The sequence below is a fragment of the Batrachochytrium dendrobatidis genome, assembly GCF_000203795.2.
Source record: "Batrachochytrium dendrobatidis JAM81 unplaced genomic scaffold BATDEscaffold_1, whole genome shotgun sequence".
NCBI lineage: Eukaryota > Fungi > Chytridiomycota > Chytridiomycetes > Rhizophydiales > Batrachochytrium > Batrachochytrium dendrobatidis.
The window spans coordinates 2666037-2683430 of NW_006281099.1; the positions used below are offsets into that span (position 1 = coordinate 2666037).

Sequence of the window (17394 nt, forward strand, 5' to 3'; positions counted from 1 at the left end):
ATAATCATAGAAACTTGGATCCGGTGTCATATCTCAAGGAATGAAGCGACGCCATAATATCATGTCCCTTGCACACGAAGCAAAGGCACGACAACAGACACTTGAAGAGCAAGCAACAAATCGCAAAATCATGAAAAAAGAAATACGATCCAAATACGGATTCTAACAAGTTGCAAATACGTTCAACTCAAATAAACTACGTATACAATGCAAAGTGGTGGATATATGAGTTGCAAGAATGCGCCTTTATTTGTTTGTAAATCGCTTGTGAATTCCTCCAGATCCAGAAACACCGTTTGTTGTTTTGGTTGTCAAAGGGGATGACGTTCCCCATACACCAGATATAAAACTAGATGCATTCATGAGCAGTTCGGTTGCCTTTTGCTGATGCGAGCTACTAAGTGTGATGTTCTCAGCAACGGCATTGACTAATCCCATGACGCGACCACCACTTCCACTTGAAGAACCTGCTTGACTATTGTAGATGGAGCTGACAAGTGATGGAGATTTCTCAGAGGATGAGATCGAAGCAAGAGTCTTGGACAATCGCACAGTCGCTTTGGGTCTTGCTTTTCGTTGCAAATGACTAGTTCCATTGAGTTTGGAGCTACCAGCATTATTGCTGACACCAGAAACATTTGTAGATTCGGCTTGAGTACTGCTGCCATCTAGTGCTCTAGAACTCGCACCAGAGTCTATACTTGGCTGCGCCGATTCTGCAGACAATCGATGCCGTGATCCCGTAGAACGAGAATGTACTGCTCCAGCCACAGGTAGTAGCGCAAATCGTGGCGATGGAGGTGCAACTGGCACTAGATTGTGCTGTTCTTGAACGGATGGGGTACGTTTTGTTTCTAGCGGCTTTGGATTAAGCAGAAGCAGCGATCCCAAAAAAACAGATGTTCGAGAGTAAAATCGCTCCACATTGGATGAAATCTGTACTTCTAAAATAGCCAAATCAATCGGATCAATCTTTTGTTTGATGGCAGCTATGACAGACTGAGATTCTTGTTCATGAGAATGACTGGATGGAAACTGCAATGTTAAAGGGTCCTTTTCATCTGCATTATGGCTGAATATAGACGTTTTCCTGGGTGTATCTGCTTTCCAGCTTCCTTCCATGAATTTGACAAGTAGCAGAAAATCAAACAAAAGTTGAAATGCACCTTTTTCCGAAATTCTTTCAGCGTGTGCTTCAGACGTTACAAAAGTGCTATATACTTGGATTATCCGATTTGACAGCTCCAAAAGCAGAAACCTGAGACAAGGCTATATACAAAAATGGTAGTAAGCATTCATGCCAGCAGCCAACCAATTATCCAGTGCTGTATCAACAATTGAAATCAAATCGTGTTCACCTTTTCAAGAGTATAACTACCGGTACGATTTAGCTCTGCGCAAACATTCCAAAGAATATTAAGGACAAATGGAGATGCGTGCACAGGCAGACACATCTTACTTTCCATGGCATCCCCAGTCTCTCCTTGAGCATGGATAGTCATTGACTCCCACAGTGTTTGAAACTGCTTTCCAAGTTTCCAGTCTTGAGTCTCTAAACTGTCGCGAAAAGCAATCTCTAACCGTAGTGCAACCGAAGTAGTCCAGAATGTGTGGGCTTGGTTATACACATCCATGAGTAGCTCTTGAATGGGGAGCAGCGTCCGTGATTCAGATTGTTGTTCCAAGTGGCGGCTTAAAAAGTGGTGGGCTGTCGATTGAACGGAGCTGCCGTCAGTCATTCTTTTTTCCAAACTAAACTGCGAGTTTGAATCAAACTCTGCCATAAACTTTCCTGCTTTAAGAGCAATGATACGAGCAGTTCGTCCAATAAATAAACTTTGATCAATTCCAAGAACTAAAAATTAGAAAAAGTCAGCACTGATGAATATACAGCCTAAAACACTTTAAACATTACTCTTAATATTTGATCATACCATATTCTGTCATCTCATCTTCGTGCATGTGACTTGATATGTCTGTAAGTTGTGCAAGCATACCATCTTTGTAAGTCTTGACAGCCTCAAAAAACGAGTCGCGCAGTGCAGTAGACAAAATCTCTGCGTTTCTATCAGGTCAATCCCAATTTGATTGATATTGTGATCAATATAGTTTTAAAAACCAATGGTCAGTAACTAGCAGAAAAGCCGTCATATTTAAAAAACAAACATGCTTCTCACTTTTTACAATGAAAGATATCAGCATTAATGTCCAAGGTCTCGGTAGGAAAATATGGAGAGCCATGCTGGTTTAAAACACTATGACAAGATGGTGTTCGAAAATCAATAAGAGGCAGCAGATCTTTACAGGCAACCGAGGCAGCTTCTTCGAATGCCTCGCCAAGACTCTTCATTGTTGGTGTCTGCATACGACACACCGCCCTCAGATTATCGTACGAAATGCTGCGTTCGTTCAAATCCACCAAATTTGAATTCCATACAAAACTGGCAACATCACGATCTGGAAACCAATATTTGGTTAACCAATGCAATATATGAACGTATACACCTTTAGTAGCGGCAGTATTAACATTGAACCATCTCTAAAGTACCTGTATGTCCACCCTTGTCCAAGTTGTCCAATGCTTGCTGAAGTAGTGTTTTTGGTTGACTGGTAATCGATTTGAAAGCAGTGCTGATGAGCACTATAGATTGATCCAAAAATAGCTTTTGAAATATATCATTCCATAATGAATACGATTTGGATCGTAGCACTCGCACAGTAAGCTATTATACCAAGTAAAATATTCTAAATAAATGATCCATTCCAAATAGTCTCTATAAAGCAATACGAATATCAAAATTACCTCTGACCAGGAAATGTGCCGAGTATTATCTGTCAAAATCGAAACCGGATTATCAGATGGTAAAGACTGAAACTCGATCGAATAAATATGCTTTAGAATTGTTGATCGAATATCTGCCAAAGTATGGCCCGACAAGATACTCCCAAGGATGAGTTTACCAGCACTTTGTACAAGTCGAGTAATCTGCTCAAGCCAAGCCAAAACACTTGTCTGAATATCAGTATTATTCAAAGGTATATGATTTGATCCAAGATTCATGACTGGTGAAAATCGTTGGATGGATTCGGGCAAGTGTCGAAATAAAAGGTGCATGTTGGTCTTTTCTGAGTACAAACTAGATACAAGACATTGATGTTGCTCAGATTGAACAGTCAAAGTAAGATGTGGTGGTGCTACTGGTGTAGAAGGAGAGTAAGCAGTGGAATGAGAAGACCTTTTTTGAAGTTGATGCAAAAACAGTTCAATTGAAGAAATAGTAGTTGTTTCATCAGTTAATGCAGTAACGGGTTGAATAAACAGTTTGTTGATTGATTGAAGTGTTTTGTGAATGGCGTCGATACTTTCGACCAGCAGCGAGCAAATTGTATCTGTGCTCACAGTCTGACAATTTGAAGACAAAATGCTTTCAACAGTGGCAATGCGCTGAGCCAACAGTACATCCAATGTGCCTTTTGGCGAAAGATTATCCAGCATCGCGATGGCTCCCAAAGTTTCTAAAATGTGCTATTCGAGTGAAGAACATGTGTTAGGAATGTTCCCGAATCAAGTTGTTTCTAAATATTAAAAACACGAGTTAATGTTTAATCAACCTGATCTTCTAAACTACTATTAAGCAAACGATGCTTGATTTTTTCGATAATTTGTGCACGAAAAGGACTGATTGCATCCCATTGACGCTGAACGACGGGAAATGATGACTGTAAAATGATCGAGGTTTAATATGTGCATGTTAGACAACGCTATGCCCATCAGATACCATTCAACATTAATTAAAAGTTACAGCTACGTACAGGTATTTTAAGCAAAGCAGCCTGACGTCCAGTTTGTAGTCCACGAAATACCAGCCGAGAGATCAGATAAAGCCTTCCAGCTGCCAGGTACTGATGCTGTTCTAGCGACGTCCATATCTATTAAATACAGCACATTGGTTAGTTGAAACGTAGTTTTTTTAATTAAAAGTCGAGCTTGTCAAATATGCATAGTTCTGTACTTGATCTGGAGTAATGACTAGCAACCTGATTTGGGCAGCAACAGAAAAAATAAGTGCCTTTCGATCCTCTATATAATCATGAGTCCAGTTTCCAATCAAAAATTAAAAGCTTAATGCAAATGAACACTGTGGTTTGGGGTTCCAAGTAAATGCATGCACTCAAGTCCTAATTGCGAGTAACTTAAAAACTTACCAGCCGCCAAATTACCACTTGCAGATGTTTTTAAAAGGGTTTGTTTTTTTAGAGTAGCTACATCGCACAATCGATCAGTTTGTTCAAACAGATCTCCCATCTGCTGCGCAGATTCTCGCATCAATAAAATTGCATCCGCTGTGCCAATAACATCTCGGTATCGCTCGCTAATGTGTAAATAAGTCGTAATAGTTGTTAGTAGGTAGGATTGCTTCAGAGTGGTTATGATTACGTATCAAAAATATCTTTTAAATGCAGTTAAACTAATGTAGTAGATATATGGTTGGACAATGAATAAGCTAAATATACAAATCAAGGCTATATCAGGATCTAAACAAGCGTATAATTCTCACCCAACCATTATGCGCAAGTCATATTTTTTTCTATCGGCATCAGTTCTATTAGCAAGATTAACAGTGGCAAACAGTGCATGATGCAGCATATTTAAACAAAAACAGATATCCAGCGTTAGCATATACATGCAGCAGAAACAATTAATTTATGATCTAATGCATGCCATTTGAAATTGCGGAATAGTCGCAGTATCTGAGCATACAGACTGCCAGTCTAATCTTGGAAACTAGATAAAGGCATAATCTGGCATTGGCAGCAATACAAATGGCTGCATGAATAATGAGCAAGAATGACCAAAAACTTGCTTTATCTTTTCAAGCAAAACCTTTAATTCACCCACTCCATGGCGTCTAAACAGACTATCAGCATCTTCCTCTGCCATTGTCTGGATGGTTGCTGGCAATAGAATGCAAAGTTCAATCCATTTCCTAATCAAGTGCAATCTGAAGAACGTCAACGCTCATTTGTGTCTTGCTATTTCTTTCAATCGCCAATTGGCATTTTTGCCTGAAAGCGCATCTAGTTTCTGGAGTCACTATGGCCAAGTGCATTACTTCAATAAAACAGTCTACTCGTTTGAATAGTTTGGCATTTCCATTCATTGGTAGAATTTCAAGGTCTACATTGGATGGTGTTATTATGACACCCATTAGACAATGGCATCTGGGCTATTCAAAATATACTCAGTATCCAATGCATGGCCAGTATCAACCATTTCACTCTTCAAAAATAGCTACTGAAAGCAAACCGCAGTATAATCAGGATCATCAAAAACAAGACCATCGTGAAGAATGTATGATGCTGTCACCAAGCCCTAACCAATTTCAACTATTCTGACGTTATACACTATTAAAACATTGCATATTTGTAGCTACATATGAAAAATATTGGAATGCATGGAAAAATACAAAGACTGAATATTATGCTCTTCCCATATCTATTGGTATTACCTGGATCGCTGTTCAGCACTTTATGAATATTAGAAGAAGTCTTGATGCAAATCAGACGTCAGAGGATAAGTCACATGTCGAGCCAACCGGACCTTTCTGGGTGAGTTTTGGTGTTTATTGGTTGATTTGAAAAGGGTTGATTGTAGCTTAAATCATTTTAAATCATATAGGTTCATGTTTATACTTGTTTACCATTTCGTGCCATATCTCGTGCTTGGGGATGGATGAATAATTTAACTGTGCCAGAATATCTTAGATCCCCACTGTTTACGCTATACAGCAAAGCTTTTGGGTGCAATTTGGATGAGATGCTCGAGCCTGATCTGAATACCTACCCCAACTTGGCTGAATTCTTTTATCGTGAACTCAAGGCTGGCACTCGCCCCATCGCTGGTCCAGAGAAAGCCATGTTGGTCAGTAACCATTTGAACTGCGCGTTTAAGCATAAAATACACGTATGATGGTTGAATACGCATGTGTTTATATTTTATGTATCTAAAACAACTAGGTCAGTCCAGCTGATGGTCGTATCCTTCATTTCGGACCCGTCGATTCCAATGGCTGCATTGAGCAAGTCAAAGGTATTTCATATCCAGTCAAGGCTCTTCTTGGTCCATCTGCTTTGTTTGCCGATTCACAGTCTATATCGCCATCAAAAGGAAACTCTTTTTTCCAAATCGTCATTTATCTTGCACCAGGAGATTACCACAGGTTCCATTCTCCAGTAGATTGGACTGTTTCTAATGTGCGCCATTTTGCCGCTGACCTGTTTTCTGTATCCCCAAAACTTGCAGCTAAAATGGGGAATCTATTTGCTGTTAATGAGCGTGTGGTTATGGTAGGCACATGGAAATATGGATCTTTTTTCATGATCCCTGTTGGTGCAACCAATGTTGGCTCAATCCGCATCAACATGTGTCCAGTAAGTTTTATTTCAAGACAAATTGAGCTATTTTGCTTCGGTTAGACTAACTTGGATTCATTCTTAGAATTTGATCACCAATGTTCCAGAGAATCAGCTTGCTTTAGGAATGTATGATCATAAAGTTGATAAAAGCTTTATTACTCGCGGTGACGAAGTTGGCGGGTTTCGTTTGGGAAGCACTGTGGTGTTGGTATTTGAAGCCCCTTCATCATTTCAGTTTTCAGTAGAAGCTGGCCAAACTATTCGTGTAGGTCAGTCGCTAGGAAGATGAAACAGAATATCCAACAACACCAAGCCATCTAAATATCAGTACTTGAAATGAATGATAGAATTGGCTAAATAAGGTTTAAATGTATTGAATCAAAGCTATTTGACACCCATTCCCTCTTCACAAGGCTCTGTCATTAAAGCAGCATCGTTTCCCCATATCTCCACCAAAGCTGGCTCCGGATTTTCTGCTACCGAGTACAGCAAATCTTTAGCAAGATCTAACATCAAAGAGTTAGCATCAAACACTGGATTTGAATTGAAATCAAGAAACAGAGTATTGATCAAAACAAGGTAAACTGTACCTGAAACTTCATCTTCAAAACCAGGCCGAGTTGCGACTTCAGCAAGCGAAGTCACCAGTTGATGCTCTGCATGAGATATACCAAAAAGTGTCGTGCCAAGTCCAAAAAGACGATGAATAAATTTCACAGCAGTAGATAATCTATAAGAAAGATTGCTTTTTAAAAGCTCTCTACTTGAACAAGCATGCGTATTTTTTGCCATTGGGAGATCTACATGATCCAGAGACGAGTTCAAGTGTACTACATATTCTTGAACGAGACCATGCATATACTCGACAAATGAGCTCAGATTCTATTATGGTTTTGCAAAAATATCACGCCCATTTAATAAAGTAGTGAAACAAACATCAACTGACAGATATAAATCAAGACTCACCGAGTAAATTCCAAAAATCTGGGAATTTTGAGGATTTGTTTCCATGGAAATCATACAAAAAGTAAGAATGGTGTGTCTCAGTTGATTCGAATCCTCTCGTGTAGTTGAGTCAAGTGGATTAGTCAATAGGCTACAAATGTGGTTAATACACGATGTTCCAGTAGAAACTCCCGAGGTTGATCCAGTCGTTGACAGAGCCGTCGTAGATGACCCATCATTTGAAGGAGCTGCTATGACAGAGAGATTCTGCACAAATGACTCGTCTAAGTAAAACACAGTGAAAAGCTTAAATTAGTCAAACAATAAAACCGTGATTTAATCGTTCTACTAGATCTATACATATTAGTATAAAAAGCAATGTCGTGCTTACTCTTGCATAAAAGACAGCATAAATGAGTAGCCAAAATCGTTACATGGGTAGGAACTGTGGTTAAAAATAGCTTTCCTATCCCATTTGAAGTAATCATGTCTTCAAATCTAAAACAAATACAGCGCTTAATTATCAGATCGCTTGTTTAAATATATACTAGAATAACGATAGAACACTCACTTGTAAATACTTTCTGTGTCTGCCTCGAAAGATAAATCAATGAATATCTTTAAAAGCGAGGTTTGAACCAATGCTAATGCTTCACCAGCTAACCACCCATTATCCCCAGAAGTCATGGTTTGAAAAATGCTAAACAAAACCGTTGAAAATTCTAAATATTTGAATTGAAAAATGCCATGTAGAAGTGCATATCAATTATTGTTGAATAAAAACATTAAAAACTAAGTAAAAAGTTCATACTGAAAAATAGATACAAACCTGAGCTGGACAATACTACCAAACGACAGGAGCGACTAATGCCAACAGTAGCTCGTAAAATTTCCAATAAATCAAGCAAGCAAGTATTCTGCTCCCATTCAATACAGTATTCCAAAAGGCCCTGGATATGTGGAAGAAGTAGTAAAGCGTTGGAAGAAGAGTCTGTCATTAGATCTTGAACAACAGCAAGCAGCGCATGAATAGCCCTTTGCTGTTGACGCTGAGTACCCCATTCCAACAAATTGAGCTGATGATCCATCATACATTTTCCAAAAACAATACGCGTATAATCGGTATGAATAGAGCTATTAGATCGAGCCGAAACAGTCACAATGCGTTCAATAATGCGGGGTTTTGGGTCTGGAACAGGATCGGTGTTGATTGCCGTTGATACTTTTGTGATTTGTGGTTTGTGGATAGGCAAAGGCTCATTGAATGAAGCCATAGTCGGGAACTGACCATGGTGTCGTGCGGCTGCACTTGGAGTAAAAGATGTATTTTGACTGTATGAGCTGGGTCGTGATCTCCTTGTATTGAGCTGTAAAGCTAAAAGCTCTTGTTCCTTGAATGACATTTCCGTTTTGACACGTTCAAGTTGAACCTGTAAACTTGCACGCATAGAGTCTTTACTTTGCTCGGAGATGACACGCTGTTTAATTAGATCGTCTTTTAGAGCCGAGTTTTCAGTGCTCAATTTATTTAGATTCTTTCTAATCATGCTAATTTCACCGCTCTTGACCAGCATATCGTTTTCCAAACGCTCGTTTTGAAGTTTGGATTGTACAATCTCACGCTGAAGTTTTTCAACTTCGCGCTTGGCGTAGTAGAGTTCATTCAATGTGAATGCATCCGGACGGCGATTGATGAGAGTGGTGTTGATACCAGATTGACCTGGACCAGCAGATGGTGTTTGTAACTGGTCCTGTCGTTTGGAGAGATTGGACTCGGGATGCTCGACTTCTGGGATCGCGTATGATTTTATTGATTGGATAGACTCCATGGTAGCTGAAAGTAGATTGAGGGTTTTTGCATTTGGATAATCAGACAAAGATGGGTGCGCTTGAGATGGAGTCTGATTATGGACTTGCTTTTGTGATGGCTGTTTTATTTCATTTTGTTGTTGAAATTGCTGTTTATAGGCAAATGTGTTGTTTGACTGTATATTTTGAGACTGGCTCAAAATATTGTTAATATTACCATTTGTATTTCCATGATCAAATGGAGGCGGCGAAAGCGGAATATCAGCATTCACGTCTAAAAGACGAGCACCAGCAAAAGGACCTGGAGCAATAGTAGTAGCAGAGACGTGCATAGTATCGACCTGGGACATATATTGACTAGTTTTGTTTTCCAGTTCAATGATATCGCTTTCATCCAAATCCGACATTTCAAATTCATTTTCGCTTGAAATGCTAAATTGATTTTTTGTGACATTACTCGATACCTTGGAGTTATTGTCCTCTATATTTGAGTCTAATTTAATCACAGCCCATATTGAAAGTTGATTAAATATGAACATTTTTAAATGGTTGATCAGGGTGTAATAGTGCATAGATTACCTTGAATATAGCTTTCAGATAGTTTGTTATTCATGAAATTTTGGTGAATCTGCTGACGGGCCTGATTTTGATTGTGTTGGTATTTCTGAGTTGGCGGAGGTAAATCATAGGTCGGAGAAGACATGACAGACTTTGAATTGATTCTAACCATGGCATTACTTTTTTCAGAAAAAGCAATATTGCCAGGATTTAGATTGATTTGAGGTTTAGATATAGAAGCAAGGTGTGACATTTGAGTAGTGTTTGGAGCATTGTCATCCTTGTGAGAGTTGACTGGATGATGCGATCGAGCAGACACAATGGACGGACTTGGATAAGATGTACACTGAATGCATTGTATACCAATGGATGATAGTAATGCATTGAACATTAATATAAGACTGAATGTTCGGACAATTTAGGAATATAACGAGTTTGGATCATGCATAAGCCAATACAAGAGTTGATGACAGTCTTACCTGAATAGCACTAGACTGAAAAGTAGAGAGTTGTTGAGAAGGAGATGCCAAAGACAGAGGAGGTTGACGAGAAGCATTTGGAATGTATGTAGCGATAGTAGAAGCCTCGATGGCAGCAGGATAAAGCATTGAACGAGGTTTAGTAGGAATGGACAGATTAATGCGATGAGTTTGTTGATGGTTTTCAGAAGGATTTGACGCAGAAGCAAGGTTAGTTTTTGGAGGATTGCTCGACTGCAGCATCCAAGATCTCGATCGTTTGGGTTGCATTTCAGTTTCAAGTGAAGCGAGAGCGTCGCGTTGGCAGAGAATCAAGTCAGTTTATAAAGCGATTCGACACTTGACTTACAAGTTGGAAAGCGCTGTTCGGATCTTATCAACGAGAACACTCTTTTTTATTCATTCAAGCATTCGTTGGCATTATTGTTGAACATGTTGTCCAAGTTTGAGACCAAGGTATTGATACTGTTTCAGCTGTAATGCTGGTGTCGAGTTTATCACTGCATTGGACTGCATTGGATTGGACTGGACTGCTGAATCAACTCGTTTTAGATTCTTGATGTGCGGAAACCCTTCAAGTTTCTTGCAATAAAATACGGCATTCACTGTTGATGTTGTGATGAGCATTCATCAAGTAGTTGACTGGTTGAAGTTGAATGTACAACAAGGGATTGATCTAAACCAGTACTTGATGTTCCTTGCTATAGACAAGTAACATACATTCACATGTGGTTATCACTGCATGTCTTGATTAGTGGGTTTCGTCCTTGTGGATCTCTAGTCTTGCATCATCACTTTACTGTCAGTATTCTTGTAAAGTCTTGTTCCTGACCTACACTTTACTATATGAATCTGTAATTCTATTCATGTACTGCATTCCAAATATCAGTCTTTTGTATAGACTTTTAGTTTCAACTCTTGTAAGAGTTGGCTTGTGTGGACTAGGCGGAAACGAGATTCTGTCATGTTTGATTTCCATCATCCTTGTTCTCATTGCTAATCCCAACTTTAAACTACATGTCAAATTCATTTCTAGTCCAACAGAGTCAAGGGATTAGCGTTCCATGCCAAACGTCCTTGGATTCTAGCTGCATTGCACAATGGATCTATTCAGTTATGGGACTATAAAATGGGAACTCTGGTTGATCGCTTTGATGAGCACGAAGGTATATTCTTATAGTGGTTCAATTTCTGTGATATTAATTCCAACATTGCAGAAATAAACTCGGCGTTTTGTTTGATCAAATCTTAGGTCCAGTTCGTGGTGTAGCTTTCCATCAAACTCAACCCATGTTTGTTTCTGGTGGTGACGATTACAAGATCAAGGTTTGGAGCTGGAAACAACGTCGTTGTTTGTTTACTCTTAATGGCCATCTCGATTATGTTCGCAGTGTCTTCTTTCATCATGAATCTCCTTGGATCATTTCGTGCTCCGATGACCAGACCATTCGAATCTGGAACTGGCAATCCAGAAACTGCATTTCTATCCTTACAGGTCATAATCACTACGTAATGAGCGCCATGTTTCATCCAAAGGATGATCTGGTTCTTTCTGCATGCCAAGATCAAACCATTCGTGTATGGGATATTTCTGGTTTGCGTAGAAAACATGCTGCTGGTGCTCCTCCTGTCGATGATCATTCTCGCGGTCTGACGGGCCAACCTGATGTGTTTGGAAACACTGATGCAGTTGTCAAGTATGTCTTGGAAGGTCATTCTCGCGGTCTCAATTGGGCATCGTTTCATCCCACTATGCCACTTATAGTGTCTGGTGGTGACGATCGTCTGATCAAATTGTGGAGGATGAATGGTACGTTGTGTAGTGACTGATACTACTCTTTTTTGATTATACTAATTATATCTTACACTGAAAAATAGAAACGAGAGCATGGGAAGTAGATACTTGTCGAGGCCATTTCAACAACATCTCTGGCGTTCTTTTTCATCCTCGCCAGGATCTAATCATCTCAGCTGCCGAGGACAAGACCATTCGTATTTGGGATATGAACAAACGCACTGCTCTTCAAACATTCCGCCGAGAACACGATCGTTTCTGGGTTCTCATTTCTCATCCCGAATTGAATTTGTTTGCTGCCGGTCACGACAGTGGCTTAATTGTATTCAAGCTCGAACGTGAAAGACCTGCTGCAACTATGCACAATGACATGCTCTTTTTTGTCCGCGAAAAGAATATTCGTGCTTATAATGTGAAAAAAAATGGCGACCATGCCGTTGTGACCATTCGTCGTGGTCAAGCTGGCCAGGCTTTCCCGCCTCGTACCATGTCATACAATCCTGCAGAGCACTCTGTTATTCTTACCTCCATGAACGATGGCGGAAACTATGAAATGTACAATCTCCCTCGTGATTTGAGTGGAAATGACATCAATGATGGCAATAACACCAAACGTGGCACAGGTACATCGGCTCTTTTTGTAGCTCGTAATCGGTTTGCTGTACTTGACAAGGGCCAAATTCTTATCAAAGATCTTTCTAATACGGTGACCAAGCAAATCAAGGCTCCTATAAATGCGTCAGAGATTTTCTATGCTGGAGGAAAGAATCTGCTTGTTTCTACTCCAACATCTATGATTTTGTTTGATACAGAGGTTCGTGCCGTTCTTGCCGAGCTACCAGTCAGTGGTGTTCGTTATATTGTATGGTCTGCAGACCAGAGTACCGTTGCTTTGATCAGCAAGCACACTATTATTTTCGCCAACAAAAAACTGGATCAACTTGCCACCTTCCATGAAACCATCAAAATCAAGAGTGGTGCATGGGACGATTTGGGCATTTTTGTTTATTCAACCCTCAATCATATCAAGTACGCTCTTCCCAATGGCGATAACGGAATCATCCGAACAGTAGATCAGCCCGTATATATTTTCCACGTCAAGGGTAACCAGGTGTTTGTCCTGGATCGTGAGGCAAAAGTTCGAGCTATTCAGTTTGATTCCACAGAGTATCGCTTTAAACTGGCTCTTATTCGTCGCAACCACGACGAAGTTTTCCACATTATTCGTACATCAAATCTGGTGGGCCAATCTATTATTTCTTATCTTCAAAAAAAGGGTTATCCAGAAGTTGCATTGCAGTTTGTCAAGGATCCAAAAACTCGATTCGATTTGGCAATAGAGTGCGGTAACATTGAAATCGCTCTTGAAATGGCCAAGATTATTGAAAAGGACGAATACTGGAGTAAGCTCGGTGTAGAGGCTCTTGGACAAGGAAACCATTTGGTATATAGTCTTGTTAAAATTGACTGTTTTTATTGTAATGTCTGGCTGATTCCTGCTGGAGTCATTGCAGATCCATTCTTGTGAAAACTCGCTCACATTTGTTTCAAACTTAGGTTGTGGAATATGTATATCAACGTATCAAGAACTTTGATCGCCTGTCTTTTCTGTACGTTTCTACCGGAAATGTTGAAAAGCTTAAAAAAATGCTCAAGATTGCCGAGTTGAGAAACGACACCATGTCGCGTTATCACAATGCTCTTTTCTTGGGCAATGTTGAAGAGCAAGTGCAAACTCTTAAAGAAGTTGGTCAATGTAGGTTAAGCTACTTGTTTATCGCTTGCTTTAAAGTTTTGTGTTGTTTCATCAAGATTGACGTGTCTTTATATACGTGATGTCTGATATTCAATCTAGTGCCTCTTGCATATCTTGCTGCTCGCACTCATGGACTTCATGAAGAGGCAGATGCAATCATGGCAGAAGCTGGACTTACCGAGGCACCGGCTATTCTTCCAAATGCTCGGCTACTAAAAACACCTACTCCCATTTTTAAACAGTTTGATTCCAACTGGCCCTTGCTTACTGTCAGCAAGATCATGTTTGAAAGCACTGTTTTACAGAATACAAGTGCCGTTGCTGCCCCTGTTGCTGATTTGGACGATCCAGACTTTGCCAATGCTGGAGACTGGGGTGATGAGGATTTGGATATTCCTGAAATGTCTGGTGAGCGACGCAAACCCAGTGCTACGGCGACTGCTGCTCATAATGGTAACGGCCACGCTTTGGGTATGGATGGTGAAGAAGGCGGTGGAGGCTGGGATCTTGAAGTCGACTTGGATATTCCACTTGATGATGCACCAGAAGCCAATATCGTCGAATACAACCCACCAGCACCTGGCACTCGCATTGCCGATATTTGGGTTCGCAACTCTACTTTGGCTGCAGATCATGTTGCAGCCGGTGCATTTGATTCTGCCATGCAATTGCTTAACAGACAAATAGGTATTGTTGATTTCACACCTCTTAAACCACATTTTCTTGCAGTGTATCAGGCTGCAAGATCGTATCTTCCTGCCACCGCATCAGTTCCTGCTGTCATTTCGCCCATTTATCGTGCATGGGATGAAGATTCTCGTCGTGTGCTTCCTTATATTGTTTTTACTCCACAAGTTCTTATTAATCGACTACAAGAGGCATATCAGGCATTTACTGCTGGAAAGTACGTATTTGAATTTGTTTTTGTTTTTGTCTATTTTTATACACTTTATATCAAAACTTAAATTATGACCATGATTACACTTAGATTTGCTGATGCCGAAGTGAGCTTCAGAACAATCTTGCACCAGATTGTATTGACTGTTGTTGAGCGCCATGCTGAAGTAGATGAGGTCCAGCAACTAATGGCTGTATGCCGTGAGTATCTTCTTGGTCTTAAGTTGCAGCTTGCCAGACGAGAACTAGGTGATAGCGATCCTAAGCGCGGAGTTGAGCTTGCAGCTTATTTCTCCCACTGCCAACTTCAGCCTGTTCATTTGCAACTTGTATTAAACACAGCGATGTTGCTCTCGTTCAAAATCAAAAACTTTGGGTCGTCACTTTCTTTTGCTCGGCGGCTGCTTGAACTTGGACCTGTTGCTGCCGTTGCTCAAAAAGTAAGATGAATAGTTGATTTTGATTCTACCAAGGTTTCACTTTGCTTATTTGCATATTTATTTCATTTTAGGCACGAGGCGTTGTTCAACGTTGTGAACGTAACGCAACCGATGAAGTAACGCTTGATTATGACCAGTATAATCCATTTGTTGTGTGTGGTATTTCCTTGACACCCATTTACAGAGGAAGTGCAACTGCGACGTGCCCCTTCTGTGGAGCATCTTTCAAGCCCGAGTATAATGGCAAAAAGTGCACAGTGTGTTGTATTTCTCAGATTGGAGCACAGGGAACTGGCTTACGCAATGAGCATAGCAGTAAATGAGCACTTGTGGAATGTGCATGTTGAGCTGTTTTCAATCTGTCTTTTTCTACCAGCTTATTTTTACACTTTTATTTTTCAATACTGTCTTGCGTATGTGGGCTGAGCTCTGACCTGTTCTATCTCATATAAAACAAGTATCATTCTACTAGCTTTTGATTGTCAAGTTTTATATGCCAATCCATGCAGGATAAAGATATTTTAAAATAAAGCCTTTTGTCTTTCAAATTGGCTATATGCTTATTGGTGGGCTATAAATCCATCTGATAAATAAGTTGAACCTGAAATAAATTTAAAAAGCTGATTTCAATGAAGTAAAGGCTCTTTATATTTCTGAAAATCAACCAGCAAAGGGCAACATGTTGAATTTCATCTGTCGTTGCAAGTTGATGACGATATTCACATATCAGACGTTGATGGTCCTGTCATCATCCGTTCACGAGATTTTGCAAACAATTCTGCCTGATTTTTAATCAACTCTTCCTCGGTCATGCCTAGATCCTCCAATCTAAACGAGCGCTTTACACGATTCTGTAGTTTGATATCATTTTAAAAGACAATAAAGGGGTCGTGAGAAAGAATTAAAACCAGATTGATGCTGACACAAACTCACTTTAACACTCTTTTGATGATCAGTCTGGACTTCGTCCATCTCGGCTATGTATTCCTCAAATCCCAGATTCTAGTTGAACAACAGTAAACATTGCAAAATAAAGCGAGTTAATGGTGTAAACACTTGCAAAGTGTCATATAGACCAAGGTTTTAACCGATTAAACGATTTGATAATCCTGCTTACCTTGAGAGCAGTAATGACATGCTCGCCATTGATGGTTTTCCGCGCTTCTTTTTCGGAGATTTCATTGGCTATAAAAACAAAAGCATTCGACTAAATATCTCATGATGGACACAGATACAGCAATATACAAGATGTAGCCATAAATGATACTGAACCTTCGGACGAAAGCAAATGTATAAACTCTAAGTAGTTCAAAAATAAGACCAATTAGTACATTAGTATGTGGAAACCCACAGCAGCATCAATATATGCAATGCACGTTACCAACACAACAGTCGGTCAGCAAATCTCTTGTTTCCTTGGCACATGTGATATCGGGTGGAAGTAGCTCTTGTATCAGCTTGGTCATTGTTGCTAAACCGTCAATAATGCATGGAGATCAATAAAGCGTAAGTTGGCCATACAGCATAATTCAAGAATTGACAAATCAAACACTTTAAAAATAGATCGGATTTGTTTAGTTGACAATCGCAGTGGATTAGAATATACTTGACGACTTGCAGTCGTATTCACGTAAAATAAAAACACCAAGACTGTTTGTATATAATAAACAGACAGCTTTATGGAATGATTGTTGCCAGTTTGCAAGACAGGATTGTGCCTTTTAAACTCTGGCAAGGCTGATCTTGTTGCACATTTTGTACAAAACAACTGAAGAATTGAGAATGTCTATTGAATCAGTCAGTTTGTAGTAGGAAAGTGCAACGAATATTTGACCATTGCATATTTTGAAGCAAAAAAAGACAGTTACTGCAAGATAATGTTCCATTTTACATGAACAGCTGTAAATTGTGCTGAAATATGATCATGCCAGCCAATTCAAATGAACCTTTTCATTGTCCAACTAGCCAGTAATTCTACTTTCAAATAAACTCAATACATGTGGCAGTATAGGTAAATATCCAGACTAAAAAGGACAATAGCTAAACTGCAAGTAAATAGCTGCTCAAGAAGCACCAATTCAAAAATAGTTCCATGGCATCAGATATTAAAACCAGCTTTTGTCCAGGTCAAACCATACCTTTTGGCAATGACAAATCCTCGTCACCACCACCATGAGAAGGGCTATGCAAATCGTCGTCCATTGCTACAGGTTAGTTTGAAGTGAGAAATAGTCGTATTACGCAAGTGCAAGATTCCGTCGGGTCTAAAATGCGTTTTTGTTCACAAATGAATTGCTG

The 17394-nt window shown here is 39.8% G+C and overlaps 5 protein-coding genes across 5 annotated transcripts; 2 read left to right on the forward strand and 3 right to left on the reverse strand.

Annotated features, from left to right (window-relative positions):
- Positions 1–225: 225 nt before the first annotated feature.
- BATDEDRAFT_84929 (uncharacterized protein) lies at positions 226–4926 on the reverse strand. Its single transcript, XM_006676311.1, has 12 exons — positions 4866–4926; positions 4560–4604; positions 4207–4373; positions 4014–4081; positions 3814–3930; positions 3613–3720; positions 2804–3526; positions 2549–2723; positions 2178–2457; positions 1935–2065; positions 1359–1855; positions 226–1269 (listed from the first exon to the last, which is right to left on the reverse strand). The coding sequence occupies exons 2-12, from the start codon at positions 4565–4567 to the stop codon at positions 247–249; spliced, it is 3297 nt and encodes a 1098-aa protein (XP_006676374.1). The 5' UTR covers positions 4568–4604; positions 4866–4926; the 3' UTR covers positions 226–246.
- A 754-nt stretch (positions 4927–5680) lies between these two features.
- BATDEDRAFT_8814 (uncharacterized protein) lies at positions 5681–6706 on the forward strand (the record flags this gene model as incomplete). Its single annotated transcript, XM_006674986.1, has 3 exons — positions 5681–5919; positions 6024–6432; positions 6500–6706. Coding segments are annotated over 3 exons (855 nt in total), but the record flags the coding sequence as incomplete, so codon positions are not given.
- Positions 6707–6801: 95 nt separating this feature from the next.
- BATDEDRAFT_22034 (uncharacterized protein) lies at positions 6802–10478 on the reverse strand (the record flags this gene model as incomplete). The annotated part of the gene is made up of 7 exons (XM_006675385.1): positions 6802–7299; positions 7384–7646; positions 7754–7860; positions 7934–8084; positions 8192–9664; positions 9751–10075; positions 10209–10478. 7 exons carry the CDS (start codon positions 10476–10478, stop codon positions 6802–6804), a joined length of 3087 nt encoding a protein of 1028 aa, XP_006675448.1.
- Positions 10479–10565: 87 nt separating this feature from the next.
- BATDEDRAFT_32736 (coatomer subunit alpha) lies at positions 10566–15641 on the forward strand. Its single transcript, XM_006675603.1, has 9 exons — positions 10566–10664; positions 11245–11374; positions 11461–12018; positions 12087–13447; positions 13561–13759; positions 13859–14071; positions 14111–14663; positions 14748–15096; positions 15168–15641. Exons 1-9 carry the CDS (start codon positions 10641–10643, stop codon positions 15417–15419), a joined length of 3639 nt encoding a protein of 1212 aa, XP_006675666.1. The 5' UTR covers positions 10566–10640; the 3' UTR covers positions 15420–15641.
- Positions 15642–15815: 174 nt separating this feature from the next.
- On the reverse strand, positions 15816–17298 carry BATDEDRAFT_8480 (uncharacterized protein; the record flags this gene model as incomplete). The annotated part of the gene is made up of 6 exons (XM_006674943.1): positions 15816–15947; positions 16030–16098; positions 16214–16281; positions 16369–16395; positions 16478–16567; positions 17235–17298. 6 exons carry the CDS (start codon positions 17296–17298, stop codon positions 15816–15818), a joined length of 450 nt encoding a protein of 149 aa, XP_006675006.1.
- Between the last annotated feature and the right edge of the window lie 96 nt (positions 17299–17394).

What these genes read in the sequence shown, in the direction of transcription:
- BATDEDRAFT_84929 (XM_006676311.1), bottom strand. An exon ending in TAGTCATTACTCCAGATCAA is followed by an intron (nt 3,931 to 4,013) that starts GTACAGAACTAT and finishes TGTATTTAATAG; the next exon opens with ATATGGACGTCGCTAGAACA. An exon ending in ATAGTAGTTTAGAAGATCAG is followed by an intron (nt 3,527 to 3,612) that starts GTTGATTAAACA and finishes TCACTCGAATAG; the next exon opens with CACATTTTAGAAACTTTGGG.
- BATDEDRAFT_32736 (XM_006675603.1), top strand. Translation starts at nt 10,641, where the DNA reads ATGTTGTCCAAGTTTGAGACCAAG. An exon ending in TCGCTTTGATGAGCACGAAG is followed by an intron (nt 11,375 to 11,460) that starts GTATATTCTTAT and finishes ATCAAATCTTAG; the next exon opens with GTCCAGTTCGTGGTGTAGCT. An exon ending in CAAATTGTGGAGGATGAATG is followed by an intron (nt 12,019 to 12,086) that starts GTACGTTGTGTA and finishes ACTGAAAAATAG; the next exon opens with AAACGAGAGCATGGGAAGTA.